At 44.8% G+C, this 22,747-nt stretch overlaps 1 protein-coding gene across 1 annotated transcript in view; it reads right to left on the bottom strand.

The window, feature by feature from the left end:
• Positions 1-22,747, bottom strand: part of tet2 (tet methylcytosine dioxygenase 2) — a 169,606-nt gene that overhangs the window by 46,191 nt on the left and 100,668 nt on the right. Inside the window, exons 3-4 of the mRNA XM_078570230.1 lie at positions 18,074-21,368; positions 7,652-7,742 (exon numbers count right to left, since the gene is read on the bottom strand). Of these exons, the coding sequence (XP_078426356.1) occupies positions 7,652-7,742; positions 18,074-21,323 (3,341 nt within the window). The 5' untranslated portion in view covers positions 21,324-21,368. The remainder of the gene's footprint in view (positions 1-7,651; positions 7,743-18,073; positions 21,369-22,747) is intronic.

Genomic DNA, 22,747 nt, shown 5'->3' with positions numbered 1-22,747 from the left:
AAGGCTCTGCCTGCCCTCTTGGCTGGCCATAAAAACCCTGTGGCAACAAAGTTCTCCTTGGTGTCCTGGCCAATATTTATACATCAACAAACATCACTAGAGCAGATTATCTCATCATAAACACATAGTTGTCTGCAGGATCTTGCTGTGCATCGTTTTTTTTTTCCATTTCCTACGTTACAAACAGTGACTATACTTAAAAAGTGCTCATTGGCTGTTTAAGTGCTTGGGGATGTGCTGAGGTCATGGAAGGTGCAAGATAAACACAGGTTCTTTCCTTCCTTCTTTATTGGAAAGAACACATGATTCCACAGGGCATTAGACATCCAAGTACCAAACTGTTACCTTAGGTTAACATTGCAAGCGGGGCTTTACTGAGACCTCAGTTTGCCTCTGATCTTGCCATATTGTCACACTTACCAGCCAGAATTGGCCAGCTGTGTCACTGCTATAATTTATGCTAACATTGTGCTAGGCTTAGCTTTAGAAAGGAGAAACAAGGCACAGGAAGGATTGAGAGAGAGAGTTAGTGCTGGAGTAAGAAATAGTTTGAAGTATTAGGTGGGGTCAGCCTAAGAGGAAATACAGTAAGAGTATGTATGTAAACGCACAAAGGGTGGTAAATGATGTTGGTGAGCTGCAGGTGTGGATAGCCACATAGGAATATGATGTCTTTGTGATAATGGAGACCTGCCTCAAAAAGGGCAGGACCACGCACAAAATGTTCCTGGATACCAGATGTTCAGGAAAAGTAGGGAAGGTAAGAAGGGAGGAGAGGTAGCAGTATTAATTAAGGAGAATATTATAGTGCTGGAGGGCGAGGATGTTCTGGAGGGTTTAAGGACAGAGTTAGGAAACAATAGAGGTAGCCTTACATTGCTGGGTGTAATCTATAGGCCATGAACTAGTGGGAAAAATATAAAAGAGTAAATTTGCAGGGCAGTTGGAGAGAGATGCAAGAACTATAGAGTCGTGATAATGGAGGACTTCAATTATCCTAATATAGACTGGGATAGTAATAAAGGGGAGTGAAGGGGCAGTGATTCTGAAAGTGTGTTCAGGAGCACTGAAGTAAGATGAAACAGCAAAAAGAGGGTTTATGATATGATCAGGTTGATAATACAAGTGAGAACCAGGCTGAATATAGAAAGATTAAATAGGAAGTGACAAAGGAACTAAAAGGAGCAAAGAGAAAGTATGTGAAAAGGCTGGAAGCTAATGTAAAAAGGAATCCACACAAATAGTAAGAAGGTAGTAAGAGGAAGAGTGAGACCTATTAGGGTCCAAAAAAGAGACCTATGTGGAAGCAGAGGGCATGGCTAAGGTATTAAATGAGTACTTCCAATCTGTCTTTATCAAGGTAGAAGATGTTGCCAAAGTCATAGTGAAAGGAGGTAGTTAGGATACTAGATGGCTAAAAAATGATAAGGAGGAGATATTAGAAAGGATGCCTGTACTTAAAGTTGTTCAGTCACCAGGACCTGATCAGAATCACGAGAATGATTCCATGACGTCAGTTCTGAAGGTAGACTGGAGAAGTTAGGATTGTTTTCCTTGGAGAAAAGAAAGCTGAGAGGAGATTTGATAGAGGTAGTCAAAATCATGATCATTTGTACAGAGTAGACGGAGGAAACTGTTCCCACTCATGAAAGGATCAGGAACAAGAGGGCACAGATTTAAACTAATTGGTAAAAGAAGCAAAGCGACATGATGAAAAACTTTTTCATGCAGCGAGTGGTTAAGTTCTGGAATGCTCTGCCTAAGAGTGCGGTGGAGGCAGGTTCAATTGAAGCATTCAGAAGGGAATTAGACTGTTATCTGAAAAGGAAGAATGTGCAGGGTTACTGGGAGAAGGTAGGAGAATGGCATGAAGTGAGTTGCTCAGTGGGCCTGTACAGACATGATGGGCCGAATAGCCTCCTTCTGCGGTAACATTTCTGTGATTCTGTGATTCAAGTACATCTGAGGATGCCAAGATAAGTGAGGGTGGAGATTGAGGAGGTACTGTCCAAAATCTTCCAATCCTCCTTAGATACAGTGTGGTGCCACAGGATTGAAGATTTGAAAATGATACACCCTTGTTCAAAAGAGTGTCAGGATAAACTGAGCAAATACAGGCTGGTCAGTTTAACTTTGGTGGTGGGAAGGTTTTTAGAAACAATAATCCAGGACAAAATTAATAGTTGCTTGGACAAGTGTGGATTAATTAAAGAGAGCTAGCACAAATTTCCTAAGGGCAGATCATATTTAATAACCTGATTGAGTTTTTTGATGAGGTAATTGAGAAGATCCTGTGATTGATGTAGTGTATATGAACTTCCAAAGGTGTTTGATGAAGTGCCACAACAGGCTCTTCAGCAGAATTGAAGCTCATGGGATAAAACAGGAAGTGGCAGCATGGATATAAAGCTAGCTGAGTGACAGGAAACAGTGAGTCGTGGTGAACAGATTTTTGGACAAGAGGAAGGTACAAAGTGGGGTTCCCCGGGGTCGATAATAGTCCCACTGCTTTTCTTGATCTTTGTGAAAAACTTAGCCTTGGCTCTCCATGACACAATTTCAAAATTTGCATATGATACAAAACGTGGAAGTATTGTGAACTGTGAGGAGGAGAGGATCGACTTCAAGAGGACATAGACGAGCTGGTGGAACGGACAGACAGGTGGAAGATGCAACTGAGCGTAGAGAAGTGTGATGTGATACATTTTGGTGGGTAAAAAGCGGAAAGGCAATATAAACTAAAGGGTACAATTCTAAAAGGTGTGCAGGAACAGGATGTGCACAAATTATGAACAGGGTATACGTTGAGAAAGTGGTGAAAAAGGCATATAGGATCTTGAGCTTTATAAATGGAGACAGAAGGCTGGATTTTCCTGTCCCGATGTGGGACCGGAGTGCGTCAGACAGGCTTTCAATTGGTGGTCGGGGCCCGGATCTGGGATTCCTGCCTCCCTTTACGGCGGTGGAAATTTTCATTTTCATTGACATGGGAAAGAGAGCGAGTCAGGACCCCACGTGCTGCTGTCTCAACATTGTGAAAATGGGCATTTCCAAAATTGCCTCAACTACTCCATGGCCAGGATCTTTAGGTCGGTGAGTGGGGGGGGCCCACTCGCCGACGTGTAAAATGACGCGGGATGACGTCGGGCGGAACTCCTGACGTTGCCCCGCCCCATTTCAATTTTCAGGTCGGCGGAGATTAATGGACTTGCCCGTCCAACCTTAAGGTTGGTGGGCAGGCCCGGAGCCCTGGTGGGCTTCAGAAAAAGCAGGTGGGATGAGGTTTCATGAGGGTTTTAAAAATTTTAGTAAATGTATGCTTTAAAGTGATGGACATGTCCCAACTCATGTGACAGTGTCACATAAGGGGACATGTCAGGGAAATTTTACTTTTGCACCTTCACCATTTTTAAATTTGGTGCTGATCTCCCTGAGGCAGCACTTAGCCTCAGGGAGTTGAGTGTGCTCTTTCGCGCGCATGCGAGGATGCCAAGATAAGTCTCTCGGCTGAGGGATTCTACACCCCCGCCCGCACAGGGAACACATAGCGCTTTCTGGCCCGCCCATGTAAAATGGCAGCGCGCACCCGATTGGGGGCGCCGATCGGAGGCACGCCCGCCCACTCCTGCACCTCCCCCCCCCCCCGACGGGGGGAAAAATCCTTCCTCATGTGACTGCAAGTTCGATGTTCTGACTGTTCTCTGGGTAAATAAATTTCTGCTGAATATCTTACTGGATTTATTGTTGATCATCTTATATTTATGCCCCCCAGTTTTTGACTCTCCCACAAGTAGAAACATCTTTTCTACATTTAACCCATATTGAATTTACATTTGAAACTGGCAGGATTGGAATTTCTGAAGTGCAGTCTATTTTGGTGGGTTGATAGACTGCTGGCTTGATGCCAATACAAACAAGACTCATTTTTTTCTCTTCAGTTGATGTTTTAAATAGACATCTTAGCACAGGAGAAGGCCATTCAACTCTTCTGGTCTGTGGTGAATTTAATCCTTGTCTTAGGGCTCATTTTACATAGGCCAGGACTTTGCCCTCGTTGGGCAGGCCCAGCAGGGGTGAGCGGGAGTGGTCAGGAAGCTGCCTGTGTGGGGGGTGGTGGAGGGCAAGCAGGGAACTTGGTGCATGTGTGGGTGTGCACAGGAAAAGCTCCCTGAGGCACAGAGCTGCCTCAGGGAGCTGAAGAGTTTTTAAAATTAAAAATAAAGATTTTTAATATGTTAAAAAACATGTCCCCTCATGTGACTCTATCACATGAGCAGGGTCATGTTATCAATGAAATGTTTAAATTTTTATTTTATCTGCATTTACTGTTGGAAACCTCATCCCGCCTATGAATGAGGTTTCCTAGAAAATGTAAAGGCCGCTTGGCCTTTTCGCCTGCCCGCCAACCGTAAGGTTGTATGGGCAGTGAAAAATTTAATTCAATTAAAACTTTAATGGCCTTAATAGTCCTCTTAATTGTTGGCGGGCGCTCTGCCTACTCCCGCGTGTGCCCACCAACTGAAATATCATTCGAGACGTCAAGTCGCTCGCCCACCATCGTCACACATCACTTTACACTCATTCGGGTCGGGCGTGTGCTCGCCTGATGAGGTAAAAATTCTGGCCGTGGTTCCATTTCCTGCTCTCTACCCTAACTAATCCCATTTCTTTTCCTATTTTTCTCTTTTCCAGAGCATTATCTGGAACATTTGTTAAGTGCTGTAATTGAGCAAGTCTCAGTTCCAACTTGTGCCCAAGCAAAGTCCAGTAACTCTGTCTGACAAAGTTTCTCCTGAACTCACCCTTTCTGTACTTGCCTGAAACTCAAGGCAGTCATGTGAAAGGAGTATCATTAAAAAGAGTAACACAGACGTCCATGTTGCCTGCTGCCAAGTAGGGTAATTTGCTTACATCAGAAATTTCTGCCTCTAGCCAGAAATTGGTGATGACAATAATCCTTTGACACATCCAGCTTTCCACTTCTCCATTCAAAGGCAAAACGTGAAAGAACTACCAATCGTCAGCCAAGCTCACACTGATCTGCACTCTTGTGTTTCATTATTATTCTGTTAGCTCATCCAACTCACAGTAACAGTTCCCATGCCCTTTCCATTCATGGCTGGCACATGTAAAGTGAATCAATCCCTTTTAATGAAACCCTTAGCTCTTTCCAAGTTAGCTCCTCTCCCAGAATGTAAATACTTCAAGCCAAGTAAAAACAAAATGTGACAGCAGCACAGATTTTACTAGAAAAAAATAAAGATTGGCCAGAAAGGTTTGTGACACTGCAGGGATGAAATCTGAATTTGCAAATTGATTCCCAATTCCATGCTGCACATTCAACCAGTGACTGGTCACCCCTGCCACATATCACACTTATCAGAAAAACTCTGGCAGTAACAATCATTTTGATTTAATGCTGAAGGAAAGTTTAGCAAGGGCTTCTTTCCCGAAGATGTGTAAACTGAAGTTATATTAAAGTGACACATAGACCCAGATAGTTACTGGGTTGGGTCTTGTGAGCAGTGGGAGCAACTTTGACTTCCCCAGCATGTGTTCTTCTTATCAAGAAGGTTCCCCGCCCTGACTGATGGGTTTGGCTCCTTGTGGTGCAGGGAATGTTCTAGGAGAGATCAGAGCCCAGGAGGAGCCAGGGAACCTGCAGCTGGGTTAGAGGGAGTATCCTTGGGCCATTGGGGGTGAGGGTGGGGGAACTGCTTGTCAATCCAGGAGGGAGGTCAAATGGGGTGGGGATGGTCACCCCTCTGGGGTGTGTCCAAACCCTGATCCCTGTTATCTGATACCAGGGATGTCTGATTATTGCAGAGGGGGGGGTGGAGTTTGGGGATGGGGTCCAATCTCAGTGAACAGGTCCAATATGCAGGTGGTGGTTCCAAGGTCCAAGCAGGGTAGGCTTGGTGAACTAGGATGAAACAACTCCTACTCTTCTTACCCTAGAAAGAGTGATGTAAAGACACCATTTCCATGAAGCCCTCCTCACTCTGTTAAGCTGTCAGGCTTCCCTCTGGATCATTGACAAATCCTGAATCAACTCTGCCCATTGCTGACTTAATTCTCACTGGAACCCTCCATAGTTTCAGGGAGCTGCCCAGGACACCATCAAAAGGACCCCACAGGTTTAGCTGGCACAGATTGAGCACAGGCCATCTCATTGCCTCATTGCTGAATTGGTTTCGCTTTGTGTCGGTTTTATACCCGAAAATGGATGCTACACACAACAATTTTAACCAAAAGTTTTTAGATGATGGTATTCAGGATTTTGTCTTCACAGGTCACATAATATGGAACCTTAGGACTCTGCAGGAATATTAATTTGCTGTTCCATTAATTTGCAGTTGTTTATACTAATAGCTGTTGGTGATCCAATATCAGGCTCATTCACTAGTGAGGCAATAACTTGAAAACCAGCTGATCCTGAAACCTCCAGACCCACAAATTTCATACAGCCCAAGAGTAAGGAAGATAAGCCAGAACAGAACTCAAGAACCTTCAAAGGTGAATATGTACTCCATGAGCCTGAATTAAAATGTTGTCAATTAACAAAATCATATACTACATTACTTCATTTCATTTGTTCATTCAAGGGATATGAACCTTGCTGGAAAGGCCAGCATTTATTGCCCATCCCCAATTGCCTTTGAGAAGGTCGTGGTGAGCTGCCTTCTTGAACTATTGTAGTCCATGTGGTGTAGTTACACCCACAGTGCTGTTAGGGAGGGAGTTTCAGGATTTTGACGCAGCGACAGTGAAGGAACGGTGATACATTTCCAAGTCAGGATGGTGAGTGGCTTGGAGGGGAACTTGCAGGTGGAGGTGTTCCCATGTGTCTGCTGCCCTTGTCCTTCTAAGTGGTGGAGGTCACAGGTTTGAAAGTTGTGGTTGAAAGAACTTTAGCGAGTTGCTGCAATGCACCTTGTAGATGGCACACACCGCTGTCACTGTGTGTTGATGATGGAGGGAGTGAACATTAAAATGGTGGATGGGATGTCAGTCAAGTAGTCTGCTTTGTCCTGGATAGTGTCGAGATTATTGACTGAGCTTGGCAATTAGAGAGCATTCCATCTCACTCCTGACTTGTGGCCTGTTAGATTGTGGACAAGATTTGGGAAGTCAGGAGGTGAGTAGCCACAGTATTTATATGGCTGGTCCAGTTACGTTTCCGGTCAATAGTGACCACACCCCCCACCCCCCCAACGCCCCAACTCCGTATGGTGATACTGAGGGGATTCTCTGATGGCAATGCCATTGAATATCAAGGGATGGATAGATTCCCTTTTTAGAAATGGACATTGCCTGACACTTGTGTGGCACAAATGTTACTTGCCACTCATCAGTCCAGGCCTGAACGTTATCTAAGTCTTGCTGCATGTGGGCACAGACCGCTTCAGTACCTGAGGAATTGCAAATGGTGCTGAAAATTGCACAATTATCAGCGAACATCCCAACTTCTGACCTTAAGATGGAGCTAAGTATGGAGCTATGATGAAGCAGCTGAAGGTGGTTGGGCCTAGGACACTACCCTGAGGAACTCCTGCAGTGATGGGACTAGGACGATTGATCTCCAACAACCACGACCATAGTAGACAACAAAAACTTTAATATTGTATGTTCACTTAATTTAAGACTATACCTGTTTTCCATTAGCTCTCGAATTTCTGCTACATTCCGGCCTGCTCCAAGGTGTGTGTAGTAAGGACCTTCATCTTTTTCACTGATTTGTTCTATTAATTTAAGTGAAAAAGGTAAGATTATGCCATTCTTATCATTATTCTGACAAGACAGTATCTACTGGTTGGATTTATCAGCAAAATATAAATGACAAATCATTAATCACAATAATCAACAATAAAGAAATTATAATTAGTAATCCTACCCAACTGACAATAGAGGGACAAATAAAGAGAGACTGCAATGTCATAGACCTTGGTCTAGGTTCTAGGTTCACCCAAATCGCTGAGGCAGAATGTTTTGGGTTCATGCCCCATTCCAGGTACTTGAATGCACAATCTAGTCTATCACTTCAGTCCAGTATTGAGGAGATGATATGTTAAATTGAGGCTTGATGAAAGGTCATAGACCCGAAATGTTTGGCAGAATTTTATTCAGAAGCAGTGGCTGAAAAGTCAGGGGCAAGCCCACCTCCACAGCTATTTAATGTCTGTCAGGCCAATAATTTTAGCCCGCATCAGGGAGGACATCCGCCTCTGAGAGCTGCTAGCCAATCAAATGGACAGATCCCTAATCCCTGCAGCGCCACTAGGAATAGTGACCACTGCTGGGGCAACAGGCAGTTCTCGAGGAAGAGCCACCATGGACCCAGACTTTTAAGTAAGTCTAGGATTTGACTGGATCCAGACTAGCAGGCTTTGGCAAGGGGGTTGGGCAGACATGGCCATCAGGGTAGGGGACAAAATACAGGGTGAGGGGGAAACAACCTATGGGAAAGTCTCTGTTGGGCACCGGCCACAGGGTGCCCAAACAGAAGGCACCATGCTCGCCCCCCAGCCCCCCACCAGATTTTCACTGGCAGCCTTGAGAACTGCCCTTGTCACCTAGCACCTCTGGTAAAACCCCAGCAGCAGCAGGAAGAGGCCCTTCAGCGGCCATTAATTGGCCACTTAAGGGCCTCAACTGACCTAAGGGCAAATGGGCCGCCCAAAGCCTCCCTCACCACTGGTAAGGAGTGGCAGCAGAGCGGCAATGACGATGGCGTGACCATCATGCAGCCAGTTTTACATTCCCCCCACCAGCTCACCTGCCAACCCACTCCTGGGGCTGGTGGGGGTAAATGTAAGATTCCATATGGTAACTCTGTTTCTCTTTCCACATTTGCTACCAGACCTGCTGAATATTTCTATCATATTTCTAGACTCTAAAGGCATCAAGGGGTATGGGGAGAGAGCAGAGTATGGCATTGAGATAGAGGATCAACCATGATCATATTGACTGGCGGAGCAGGCTTGAAAGGCTGAATCACCTACTCCTGCTTCTATTTCCTATGGGCAGAATTTTAGGCCGCTGGGATTTTACGATCCCATCAATGTCAATGCACGTTCAAATAGCTCGCCACAATTTACGGCCCCACCCCCACCGCGATGGGGCCATAAAATTCAGCCCTGTGTTTCTGTTTTTGTTTCTGATTCCCAGTGTCTGCAGTATTTGCCTTTGTGTTAAACTGAGACCCCAGGTTTATTCTCAGGTATGCACAAAAAGCTTGGCATCACGGTAAGAAGTGCAGCGGAGTTCTCACCCTGTCCCTACAAACAGATTATTTAGTCACTAATCTCACTGCTGTGGGATCTTGCTGTGTGCAAATTGTCTGCTGTGTTCCCCTACAGTGACTACATGTCAAATGTAATTCATTGGCTGTGAAGTGCTTTGGGATGTCCTGAGATGGTGATAGGCAGTGCAGAAATATAAGCCACTTCTTTATTATTAGAGTAAAGTAAAAAATACAGGATATATAACTGGAATATGACTTTTATATGATTAAAGCAGCAATTTAAATAGAACTACTTTTTAACCCATCATACATTTGTTGAGTTCTCAGCCCTGCCCTCATTTAAAGGGATGTTGTATATACATTGACACACAAGTCAAATTTACTCCGCGGTTTTTCAAATACGTCAAATAAAAGGGATTTAAAGATCATACAAGCCATTAAAACTTTTTCTCATGTTGTAATGTTTGGACAAAAGCCACAATCCCAAAACCCTGTTTCATTGAAGCTGTTGCCAAAAGTCAATCCCGGCAATAAGTCAGTTGAACCATACTCTCCTGCATACATTTGAGGCTCTGACGTGACTTTGGTAATAGGAAATACCAGCAATTTACTCATTTGCTGATTGGAAACACCACCCAACTTTAATTAAGGGGTTCGACCGCAACATTAGTCACGGCATAGGAGTGTGTGAAATAAATTGATCAAGGCTGTAAGTTGTGTGTGCTTAGACGCTCATCTATATTTCCCATTGGAATATCCTCGGCAATGACCATGCCAAGCCATGCCATCATGTTCTTGTCCTTTTCCTTGTGCCCCGTGTCATACTGTCTCTCATCCTACCATCCCAGCCCTTTAGATGAAACGTTGGATAAAAGTTCAGATGGATGTCAAAGGGGAAAATTTAGATATAAAATCATACAGCACAAAAGGAAGCCATTCGGCCGATCATGCCATTGTTGGATCTTTGAAAGTGCTATCCAATTAATCTCACTTCACCTGCAAGCTTTTCATTTTCAAGTGTTTCTCCAGTTCCTTCTTGTTATTGAATCAACTTTTACTGCCATGTCAGGCAGTGCATTCCAGGTCATAATGACTCACTACATAAAATAAAAACTCTCCTCATTCCCTTCACTGCTTCTTTTGCCAATTCTCTTAAATCTATCTCCTCAGTTTACTAATCCTCCTGCCTGTGGAAACAGTTTCGTTCTGTCTGCTCTGTCAAAACCTTTCATAATTTTGAACACCTTTTGTTAAATCTACCCTTAAAGTTTTCTCTTCTGAGGAGAACAATTGCAATTTCTCTAATCTCTCTTATTAAGGCTAATATTCTGGAAGGATGCAAGCAAATAGGTCGAAAGGCCATCTTCATCCAAACCTATTTTACTTTAATCAGTTCAAGTCAATTTAATATTTTCACAGGAAGAAAGTAAAGTTGTTTCTTTCACAATCATAAAGTACATTCTAATTTCCTTTCACTCTGAAGGGTCAAAGAGGGAAATCTGCCTTGAGTTCAGTAAGTAATATTCCAGGCCGACACTCTAATGCAGTACTGAGGGGATGATGTACTGTTCGAGGTGCTATAATTCAGGTGAGACATTAAACCAAAGCTCCAGTCCTCTCTCAAGTGAGAAGAAAAAGTCCCATTGCAGTATTTGAAAAAGAGCACAGCAGTAGTCCTGGTATGCTGGTCAATATTTATCCTTCAACAGAGTATTGAGTTATTATGTAATTGCTGTTTATTTGCTGCATTTCCTACATTTCAACAGTGGCTATACTTCAGATGTGCTTCATTGGCTATACAGTGCTTTGGCTGTGAGAGGCGCTATCTAAATGCAAACCTCTTCCTTTTTTTGTTCACTTAGTTTTTGGAACTTCAGGTAGAATGACAAGAAGGAAAAAAACACAGCAGTTCTGTTGAAATTTGATACTCCACCTGGTGTTGTTGGAAAGTCTAGTTAGCTGTCGGCACTCCCAACGTGAGGCTTCACTCAAAGGGAGTGAGCCTGGAGGATGAATGCTACAAGATCATAGCGCCCTTTGTCTGACTCGTGTTCTGGTTTACTGAGGCTCTGTAGCTGTACTTTCCCTTTGATGCCTTCTCCCCTGATTTTAACTGAAGATGTCTGGGGCCCACGGAAGTAGGGAATGCCCTGTGGTGGTCTCCTCCATTTTAACTCCTGGACCTGAGTTGACTTGTTCAGATCTATTCCTCACAAAAAACTATAGTTCCCAGGTATGATTCTCTAATGGGTCCGTCATTCCCAACTATCTAATGGGTCTGTCATTCCCAGATCTGATTCTTCAATGGGTCTCTCATTCCCAGGTCTGATTCTTCAATGGGTCTCTCATTCCCAGGTCTGATTCTCTAATGGGTCTCTCATTCCCAGATCTGATTCTCTAATGGGTCTGTCACTCTCAGGTCTGATTCTCTAATGGGTCTGTCACTCCCAGGTCTGATTCTCTAATGGGTCTGTCACTCCCAGGTCTGATTCTCTAATGGGTCTGTCAATCCCAGGTCTGATTCTCTAATGGGTCTGTCACTCCCAGGTCTGATTCTCTAATGGGTCTCTCATTCCCGCGTCTGATTCTCTAATGGGTCTGTCATTCCCAGGTCTGAATCTCTAATGGGTCTGTCATTCTCAGGTCTGATTCTCCAATGGGTCTTTTATTTGCAACTCTCTAATGGGTCTGTCATTCCCAGGTCTGATTCTCTAATGGGTCTGTCATTCCCAGCTATGATTATCTAATCAAACTATTTTTCTCCCTAAACTAGGGCATTGGTTTAAAATAAGAGCCAGAAAATTGAACATTTCAGTTGGAGTAAGTAAACAGTAAATGAATTAATAATAAAAGTATTAGAACAGAGCAGCTTCACTTGAGTGCAGATTTCAGCAGAGTGCAAGGGAATTCAGTGAGGTGGCAGTAAGAGGTGTTTGATATATAAAAAGTAAATACAAACAAATAGGGTTAAATTAGGATTGTGCGTTGTTACAGTAAAGACTAAAGCATGTTACTACATTTAATAAAATAAACAAGGTTATTCCCTAGAATAAAAACTATAAATAGAGAATTGAATGATATTTCAAAAGTTGAAAACCAAATTGGTTAAATAAGATATAACAGAGGTGGCAGAGCAGGCGATGTGTTGCAGCTTGAGCGTGTGAACACCGGTGTGATCCACCAAAACCACATCTGCAGTAGGTTTCAGCAGCTTGAGGAACTTAAGCTCAGAGTTGATGAGCTGGAGTCTGAGCTTTGGACACTGCAATGCATCAGGGCTGGAAAAGGTTACATGGACACTTGGTTCCAGTGGATAGTCACACCCTTCAGATTGAATTCTTCAGAATTGGTCCGTGATCAGGGATAGAAGGATGTGACTATGAGTGAGGTAGGTATGGAGATCCAGAAGGTAGCACTGGAGGAGCCTCAGCCCGTGCACTTGTCCAACAGGCATGAGGTTCTTGCAGCCTGAGTGGATGAGAGCAAGGACTGCAGAGAGGGTGAGCAAAGTGATCGCTGCACTGTTGTATTGGAGGCCATTCAAGTTGGGGAGTGAAAAAGTATGTAGCCAAGAGTGTGAGTCCTGAAGGTTGTGTCGTCTGTCCGATGCCAGGGTTAAGGACATCTTCTCAGGGCTGGAAAGGAACGTTTAGTGGGATGGGAGTTCCTACGTGGAGTTGTCCATGCAGGAACCAACAACATAGGTAGCACCAACAAAGAGGTTCTGCTGAGGGAGTAAAGTGGAATCACAAAGGTAATAATCTCTGGATTATTTGCCATTAGCAAACTGATGTAGGGTCAATAAGATCTGAGAGTTGAATGCATGGCTCAAAGATTGGTGTGGGAGGATTGGGTTTCAATCAATGGGGCACTGGCATCAATATTGGGGAAAGAGGGATCTGTACCATTGGGATGGCCTTCACTTGAACCACACTGAAGCCAGTGTCCTGGCAAATCATATAACAAGGCTTATAGACAGGGCTTTAAACTAAATAGTTGGGGAGAGGGTACAACTGAGAGTCAAAGAGAGAGGACAAGTTAATAGTGTAAGGTAGCAATATGGTAATGATGACCAAAGTGTTAGGAAGGAACAGCGTTTACAAACATGAATGCACCAGTAAATAGGATGAATGGAGGAAAAAATGGTAAAAAGACAAAATTAAAGGCTCTTTATCTGAATGTATGCAACATTCATATCAAGATAGATGAATTGATGGCACAAATAGACGTAAATGGGTATGATCTGATAGCCTTTCCAGAGACATGGTTGCAAGGTGACCAAGGCTAGGAACTGAATATTCAGGGGTACTTGACATTTTGGAAGGATAGGCAGAAAGGATAAAAAGGTGGGGTAGCTTAGTAAAAGATGAGATCAGTACAGTAGTGAGTGATCTTGGCTCAGATGATAAAGATGTAGAATCAGTTTGTGTAGAGATGAGTAGTTGCAAGGGAAAGACGTCATTGGTGGGAGTAGTCTGGAGGCCCCCTTCAATGGGAATCAGGGAGAAAACACTCCGCTGGTTGGAGTCATACCTAGCACAAATAGTTGTGGTTGTTGGAGGTCAGTTATCTCAGCTCCAGGGCATCACTCCAGGAGTTCCCCATGGTAGTGTCCTCGGCCCAACCATCTTCAGTTGCTTCATCAATGACCCTCCTTCCATCATAAGGTTAGAAGTGTGGATGTTCGCTGAAGATTGTACGACGTGCAACATCATTCGTGACTCCTCAGATACAGAAGCAGTCCATGTCCAAATGCAGCAAGACCTGGACAATATTCAGGCTTGGGCTGACAAGTGACAAGTAACATTCACGCCTCACAAGTGCCAGGCAATGACCATCTCCAACAAGAGAGAATCTAACTGTCACCCCTTGACATTCAATAGCATCACCATCACTGAATCTCCCACTATCAACATCTTTGGGGTTACCATTGACCAGAAACTGAACTGGACTAGCCATATAAATACTGTGGCTACAAGAGCAAGTCAGAGGCCAGGAATCGTGCGATGAGTAACTCACCTCCTGACTCACCAAAGCCTCCCCACCATCTACAAGGCACAGTCAGGAGTGTGATGGAATACTCCCCACTTGCCTGGATGAGTGCAGCTCCCACAACACTCAAGAAGCTTCACACTGCCCAGGAAAAGCAGCCCACTTGATTGGCATCACATCCACAAACATTCACTCCCTCCACCACCGGCACACAGTAGCAGTAGTGTGTACCATCTACAAGATGCACTGCAGGAATTCACCTTAGACAGCACCTTCCAAACCTACGACCACTACCATCTAGGAGGACAAAGGCAACAAACAGATGGGAACAGCATCACCTGGAAGTTCCCCTCCAAGCCACTCACCATCCTGACTTGGAAACATATTACCGTTCTTTTACCATCACTGGATCAAAATCCTGGTACTCCCATCGTAACAGCACTGTGGGTGCACCTACATCACATGGACTGCAGCGGTTCAAGAAGGCAGCTCACCATCACCTTCTCAAGGGCAATTAGGGATGGGCAATAAATGCTGGCCCAGCCAGCAAAGCCCACATCCCATGAATAAATAAAAAAAAGGTGCTACATAAAAGGTTACTTACACAAGTTAAGAGCCTATGGTGTTGCGAATGTATTAATGTGGATAGAAGATTGGTTAACTAACAGAAAATAGAAGATCAGTATAAATGGGTCATTTTCAGGTAGGCAAATTGTAACCAGTGGGCTACACAGGGATCAGAACTGGGGCCTCAAATATTTACAATCTATATTAATGACTTAGATGAAGAAATTGGGTGTATTATAGCCAAATCTGCTGATGATACAAAGAATTGGTGGGAAAGCAAGTTGTGCTGGGTACACAAAGATTTTGCAAAGGGATATAGATAGATTAAGCGAGTGGGCAAAAATTCAGCAGATGGAGTATAACAAGGGAAATGTGAGACTACCCACTTTGGGAGGAGCAATAGAAACACATAATATTATTTAAATGGAGAGAGACTGTAGAATGCTGTGATATTGGGGAGATCTGGGTTTCCTCACACAAGACTTACATAAAGCTAGCATGAAGGTAAAGCAAGTAATTAGGAAGGTAAATGGAATGTTAGCTTTTATTTTTTAGGACTCGCAATATTAAAGGGAGGTGGAGTATAAAAGGCAGGGTGGAATATAAAAGGAGGACGGAGTGTAAAAGGGAAGTTTTTGCTACAACATTGGTGAGATCGCACCTGGTGTACTGTATACAGTTTTGGTCACCTTAAGGAGGTATAGACCTACACTGAAGGCAGTTCAGAGAAGGTTCATTTGGTCAATTCCTGGGATAAAGGGGTTGTCTTATGAGGAAGGGTTGTGCAGGTTGGGCCCATACTCATTGGAGTATTAGATCCTGAGAGGGTTTGATAGGGTATATAATAGGGTATATGAGGGTTTAACCCTTGTGGGGGAATCTAGAACTAGGGGGCATACTTTCAAAATAAGAGATCTTGCATTTAAGACATAAGTGAGGTGGAATTTCTTCTCTCAGAGGGCTGTTAACATTTGGAATTCTCTACCCCAGAGAGCAATGGAGGCTGGGTCATTGAATATATTCAAGGCTGAGATCGGTGAGTTATGGGGAACAGGTAGGAAAGTGGAGATGCAGCCACATTCAGATCAGCCATAATCTTATTGAATGGATGAGGGCTCAAGCAGCCAAATGGCTACTTTGCTCCGAATGCATTTGTTCAGCAAGTCCAGTGCTCCCATTCCTCAGTGTGTTCCAGGAATCACTGTTGAACTGTGTTCCACCATCTTCAAACTTTCTTTCCTCATTCTTGGATCATCCACAGCAACTTCCTTCAGTAGTTTGTTTTCCCTTTAGCTCCCTGTGGTCATCATTGGTACCTCTGTTATTCCCTGCTCCCTGTACTTCACCATTGCAGGCTAGCCTTCTCTCAGCCTTTGCTCCAAGGTCTGACACTGGTGATTAATTTCTCTGGGGATTATTGAGCACTATGTAATGTAACATCGCAGCTGCATCATATGGCCACTAGAGGGAGCTCCAGGAGGCCCCGAGCTCCCTAAGGTGTTCCAGCTATATAATATTAGCATCCAATCATTGCTTAGGCTTGTGGGAGTGTGGTCATAAAATCATCTCCCACCAGTGGATCAGGTCAATTGGGAGGAAATTAGTTATTCAATCCTGGCATCCTTTCCCAGATATTCTTTGTAACTTTTGGTCAGCAATTAAGGTTTGGATTTTAACAGCCTGTTCTGCATAGGTCTTTTTACTCTCACTTGTGTAACCTTCCTTAACTCTCAAGTTTAGGTCCTGTTTGGAGTTGTGGACTCAGGGGCAGGGCATCATTAAGTTTTTGATTTCCCATCATTCACAAAAGGTCTTACAACCAGCATCACTCCCAGTCCTCACCTCAGTATTACAATCCATCACTCCTGGTCCTCACCTCACCTCAGAATTACAATCCATCACTCCCAGTCCTCACCTCCACTCAGTATTACAGTCCATCACTTGCGGTCCTCACCTCCACTCAGTATTACAATCCATCACACCTGATCCTCACCCACGGTAAGCTTTGATGGAAGCAGATTCAATAGTAACTCTCAGAAAGGAATTGTGTGTATTATTCAAAAAGGAAATATTAGCAAGGCTATGGGAAAAGTGTGAAGTAGAGTGACCAATAGGATTTATTTTTCAAAGAGCACCCACAATGGGCCCAATGGCCTTCTATGCCGTATCATTTTATAACCTCTTGCTTCTTTGCTCTGATGCTATTCTTGATAAGAAAGTAACTTCCTCCAGCCTGTACTAATAGAAGTTTGCCGCCCTCTTGTTGGCAAGATCTTGCATCTTTTTTCTTTGCTACCAACAGCAGTCTCATTCCACTGCTGTTCTTGGCAGTGCTCATTTAGAAAGTTGATGAAATTAATACCTGACACCAGAAATCAAAGAAAGGAATCAAGTCTTAGAACTATATTTTCCACTTATTCAAGTCGGCCAGCCTGCAAGAATATAATAAATAGGAGCTGGAGAGGACCTGTTCCAATATTCAATAAGATCATGGGTGATCCTGTACCACAACTGCATCTTCCTGAGCCAGCCCTAGGTCTCTTGATTCCCTTTGTATGGAAAAATCTATCAACCTCTGTCCTGAATATACTCAATGACTGAACATCCACAGCTCTCTGCAGTAGAGAATTCCAAAGATCCACAACCATTCAAGTGGACAAATTTCTCCACATCTCAGTCCTAAATGGCTAGACTTTTGTTCCAGACACGCCAACCAGGGGAATCATCCTCTTAGCATTTACCCTGTCAAGCCCCTTGAGAATTTTGCATGTTTCAATGGGACCATGTCCTATTCTTCTAAATTCTGGGGAATATTGGCCTAGTCTATTCAATCCCCTCATCCTAGGAGTCAATCCAGTTGTTGACTACATTCCATTTAAGGCAGATATATCCTTCCTTAGGAAAGGAGACCAAACCTATACACACACTACTCCAGGTGTGGTGTCACGAAAGCCACATACAGTTTTTCTGCTAACATCAGGGATTCTGTAAACTGTAAGGGGAAAATTTAATTTTAGCCACCCAAAGGAGGAGGAAAAGATTGCAATGAGTCAGTGCTATGCTTTTCTTGTGGGGCCAAACCACTCTTCTAAAAATGTTGTTGAATTCTTCAATGGGGGACGTGGCCGTGTGTGGGGTCGTGGCTCTGTGATGGATGTGTCTGGTATGGTACACAATTCTGTGTATTACATGGTTCTGTGTGGTATGCCATGTTTCTGAGGTACTCTGCCACTTGAAAACTATATGAAGAAGTAAAATGTCAGTACTTACCAACACAGCTGCATGCTGGCACATCATACTGCGTCTTTTTTGGGGTGTCCAGTAGATTCTTTACAGGGGTGTCCAAATATTTTAAGGGCGACTCTAAAAAATTACTCAGTGTGGATCCTGGCCGCCTTTTAGTTGGTGTGGCTTCAGTAGATGAACTGGTTTGTAGTGCTGAGGTACAGTCACCGCCTATATCGGACTCGAAGTCTGTAGTGGCAGTCAAAACAGTGACAGATCCTGAGGTTTCCACCTTCACTTGCTTGGGTGATTTGATGACACCTGGTTGTCGCTCAAAGGGCGAGGAGAGCTGGTACTCCTTGAAGCGCTGCTCCAGTTCTTCAATGATGCTCCTTTCTTGCTTCTGGTGGTCACAGCTGAATTGCTGGCTCTGCTGTTTAATAAGGTTCATTTTCTCTGGATCATCTTTCAGCTGGGCACTGGTTACAGTTGGAGATTCTTTCTCAACCTTGATTACTTTTTGAGGTCCTTTGAGAACCTGCATTCTTTGTTGGTACATTCCCTTTTGAAATTCCCCCTGTTGCAATAAATGAGCTTTAAGTGCTGCGTTTGTCTGAAACTCATCTTCCTTCAGAATGCTGGATGGGCACTGGGGGCTTCGTGAGCCACGGAGCAATTGCCCCGGTGTTGAATGTGGGTGAGGGACTGAGTTGTCTGGCTCCATCCTATGGGCAGAAACTGGCTGGATCAGTTCAGCTTGTCGCTGTAAATGGTGCTGATGTGTCAGTGGCTGCTGGGTCTGTTGGATAACAGACATATGATGCACCTGTTGCTTTAGTTGCTGAGCTTGCCCTGAACCCTGCTGAGCATACTGAATTTCCTGCAGATCAATGGCTTTGTTTGGAAGGTGAAGATCTTGGTTTGCGCTGCTTTCTGCCCTGTTGAGTGGTCCTGCCCCCTCCTGGGTGAGTTGCCTGTTGCTACAATGAGTTGGGATGAGCTTATTTAATTGAGACTCAATGAGTTTTCTGTGAAGGGGAATGTTACTGTAAATATTGTAATGTGGGCTCTTTTGTTTCTGCATTGGATGAGGTTGTTGCTCGTTCAGCATTCCCACTGGGTTTTCCGTTTTGATGAGCTCCACTGGCTTTAAGCTAGAACCACATTGTTGCTCGGCGCCACTTTGATATTGATGGTGATCACTTTTAATAGTTGGCACCACATTCTGACTGGGATCTGGAGGAAGCTGCTGCAGTTGTTGGATGTTTGACATCTGTGCTTGTTGACGGTGCAGCCACAGGTGGGGAGTGGGCCCCCTCTCTGGTACTGATGCCTGCCGTTCCTGTGCCAGTGAGTTTTGTGGTAAATGCCAGGATTGGAGGCGGGATTTCACAGTGACCATGTCCTGCTGCTGAGGGACTGAATGGGGCCGGCTCAGAGCCACCTTTAGTGGCAGTGACCTTTTTCCCAGTAGGGTCTCTGACTTGTCCTGTTGGCCTTGCAGGAGTCGCTGTGGGGCAGACTGTGGCCGATACTGATGTATCTCTGACCCTGCTGGCTCGGCCGGATGCTGTCCCATTTCTGGCCTTTGAAGCTGGACGTTTGGTTCTGCCCGCTGCTCATTGGCAGCTTGCCCGTTGTTGCACAGGTGCTCCTGCCTACTCAGTGAGTGTGGGTGAGCCGACCCCTGATCTGGGGAAATTTGGAGCTGGTGCAGGTGCTGCCTGCTCAAAGGCGAACTTTGACCCTCCTGTGAAGGTGGGTCCCTGACCTCTGGAGGAGATTCCAGTTGCTGTAGCTGTGAGTGGGTCTGCTGCCCACAGCTCTCCGAGTTGGGCCATGAAAGGGGATTTTGCTGACTACTCTGATCTAACTGCTGCTGGTGAAGCTGCCTCTGTTGGTGGAGCAGTTGGTATTCATACTGGAGCTGCAGCCAAGCATCAGGCGGCAGCTGCTCAGCTGCCTCTCTGACCTGCGCACTGGCGCAGTGCTGCTGTGTTAGCTGCTGAGAAGAAATGGCACCATTCTCAGTCAGGCTGGGTTGCTCCGGCTCTCTGCTGGGCGGCTTTGCCCTTGCAGGTTGCAGCTGCCCTGAGGCATTGGCGTCTGCCTGCTCCGACAATGGCCTGTTGTTCAGCACCTCTGGTTGGCACAGGTTGCCGGTCACATGGCGGTTATCAGCAACGTTGCTGGTCTGTCTGTCGGGATGTAAACGATGTCCCTCCGCAGCCTGCAAGAAACTGTCTGACCCGCCTGTAGCACCAATAAACATTGTACTCCCCCTGGAAAGTGTGTCAGGGGCTTCTGACATCTTTGTGAAGCACACAGTGCTCGGGCTGCTGGTCTGCGGGTGTAAACACTTGGTAGATACCACAGGATAACTCTGGCTGGGCACCTGCCCTGCAGAGCTCTGTGGCTCTTGGCTCTTGGTTGCTGGCAGCTGTTGTATCTGCTGCTTCAGCTGCCCTTCTGTTTTCAATGTGTACGAGGTATGTGATGTGTGAGTTGTCCTCCATGACACTTCAGTGATGGTCTGAGTTGTTCTTGTGTATTCATGAGATGTAACATTGCGTGCTGCAGTAAACAAGTACTCTGGATAGCACCGAGAGAGTGCTCTGTCTCCGAGACCACCTTGCTGGATGTCAATGGAAGATGTGGAACTTGTAGCACCATTTGGGACTGGCACCTGTTTGCTTTCGAGGAGCGAGAAGATGTCTCCATTTTTGTAACTGGCAATGTTCTTTTCCAGTTTGTTGTGTTCGTTTGGTTGTGGCTGGAGATATCCAGGATCTTCACTGTCAGAACTTGGAAGCTTGATTGTGTTCCCAGGCAAATTCTGCTCTTCAAACTCCCATAATTCACTCTGACCTCGGATACACCCTTTCAGTTTGGCCTCCTGATTCTCTGTGTCTGGATCTTGACCATTTGGCTCTTCATCCAGTTTGATTTTCTTCGATTGTTGAAGCCCACATGATGAAGACTCACTGAGGACATGCTTTACGCCACCATTCTGAATACACTGGGGAAATCCTAGCTTTTCTTGCTGAGGCTCGGGGCTGTCACAGTTTTCCTCATTTTCCTGAGCATGGCTCTGTACGTAGCTGCTTTTCACACTGTCCCCTTTGCAATCTCCATTGACCTGGTGTTGCTGTACTTCTGGCAGTTGGTTTAACTCTTTTCCATTCTCACCTTTCACTGGTTGGTTCTCAGTGTGGTGCTCTGGAGAGTGATAATGGATTGGTAATACTGGACTCAGTCTCTTGTCCTCGACATGACTGGCTCTTTCCTGTTCCATCTGGTCTGCTTGAGGGCCATCCACAAGGTTACCCACTGAACGTATCTGTAGGGGTGGAAAAAAGATTCTTTTACATGGCCAAACAGCTGATAAAATTCCTGAAGTAGCAAAATGCAAGCTTTGTTTAACGCGCCATCTCCCTCAAGTCAACTTACAACTCAAGGAGTGACGTAGGTTTGAAGTTCAACTAATCTATGCCAAACCAGAGACTTCAATATTAAACTTCAAGATTAAATATGAAACAAATTAAACACTTCAATATTCCCCTCTAGTTCACTTTACCTCTTACAGATGTGTGGTCACACATCATAAAGACCAGCTGTGTCGGTTAAATGCTCAAAGCCTGACAAACCCACAACAAACAAATCTCACACTCTCAATCAGCTGCTCAACTCAGAAATCTACATTTTGAAAATCTGTTCTTTTTTCATTTGCAAATGCACAACGCATCATACAAGGTCGGGGGGAGGAAAGAAACATCTATTCCTTTGTTATTTCCAACTTCACAACGGCTTATGATGTTGTGTTGAGGGGCAGGATGAGGCTTATGTGTGGCATAAACACTAGTAGGGCTCAATAGCCTATTTCTGGGCCGAACTCTTTGTCCTGCGGACGGATGCGCACCCGAGTGAAATAGTGAGCGATTAAGGCCCTTAAACAAGTAATTAATTTGTATTTTTTGCTGCCTGCTCAACCGTTCGGTTGGTGGGCGGGCGAATAGGCCCGGCGGCCTTTGCACTTTCTATGAAACCTCATCCACGGGCAGGATGAGGTTTCCAACAGTTACTAAAAAAAACAATAAAAATGTTTAAACATTTTTTTTTTACATGCCCCTCTTCTTGTGACTGAGTCACATGTGGGAACATGTTTATATCATTTATGAAATGTTTATTTTACATTTTAAAGTTCTTCAGCTCCCTGAGGCAGCTCTGTGCCTTCAGGGAGTTTTCAGTGCGCCCTTCCCCACACATGCGCAGACTTCAGCACTCGCGCTCCTCCCGCCCCCACCCACCCCGGCAGTGCTGAGATTCTTAGCACGCGTTTCACACTGACTGGCCGTTAATTGGCCAGCCACTGTGAAATCGCAGTTGGAGCCCGATCGCGGGCAGTGGTCTGTCTCATGGCTGTTCCCAGGCCCGCCCGCCCACCACGCCTGCCCTCTGTGTTGTATGCTCTCTGTAACTCTAAACAGCTATGCAATTTTTCCCAAGTGAGGACAGCACACTCGCATGTATTTTTAGTGGGAAATAGTCCAACACTTTTAGGATATGAGTGAATAGGAGTGGCTGAAATCTCTTTGAAAGTTAGCGTTTGTACTTTAACCAGATACATAAGATTGGTACAGTGACACATGGCTAGAAATTCCTAGCACAGCATGTATTGTTTGGGCACTAAAGGACCTACTAAGCTCTTAACATGTCAGG

The sequence above is a fragment of the Cetorhinus maximus genome, chromosome 2, assembly GCF_964194155.1.
Source record: "Cetorhinus maximus chromosome 2, sCetMax3.hap1.1, whole genome shotgun sequence".
NCBI classification, from domain to species: Eukaryota; Metazoa; Chordata; class Chondrichthyes; order Lamniformes; family Cetorhinidae; genus Cetorhinus; species Cetorhinus maximus.
This window is presented reverse-complemented; position numbering and strand designations above follow the sequence as displayed.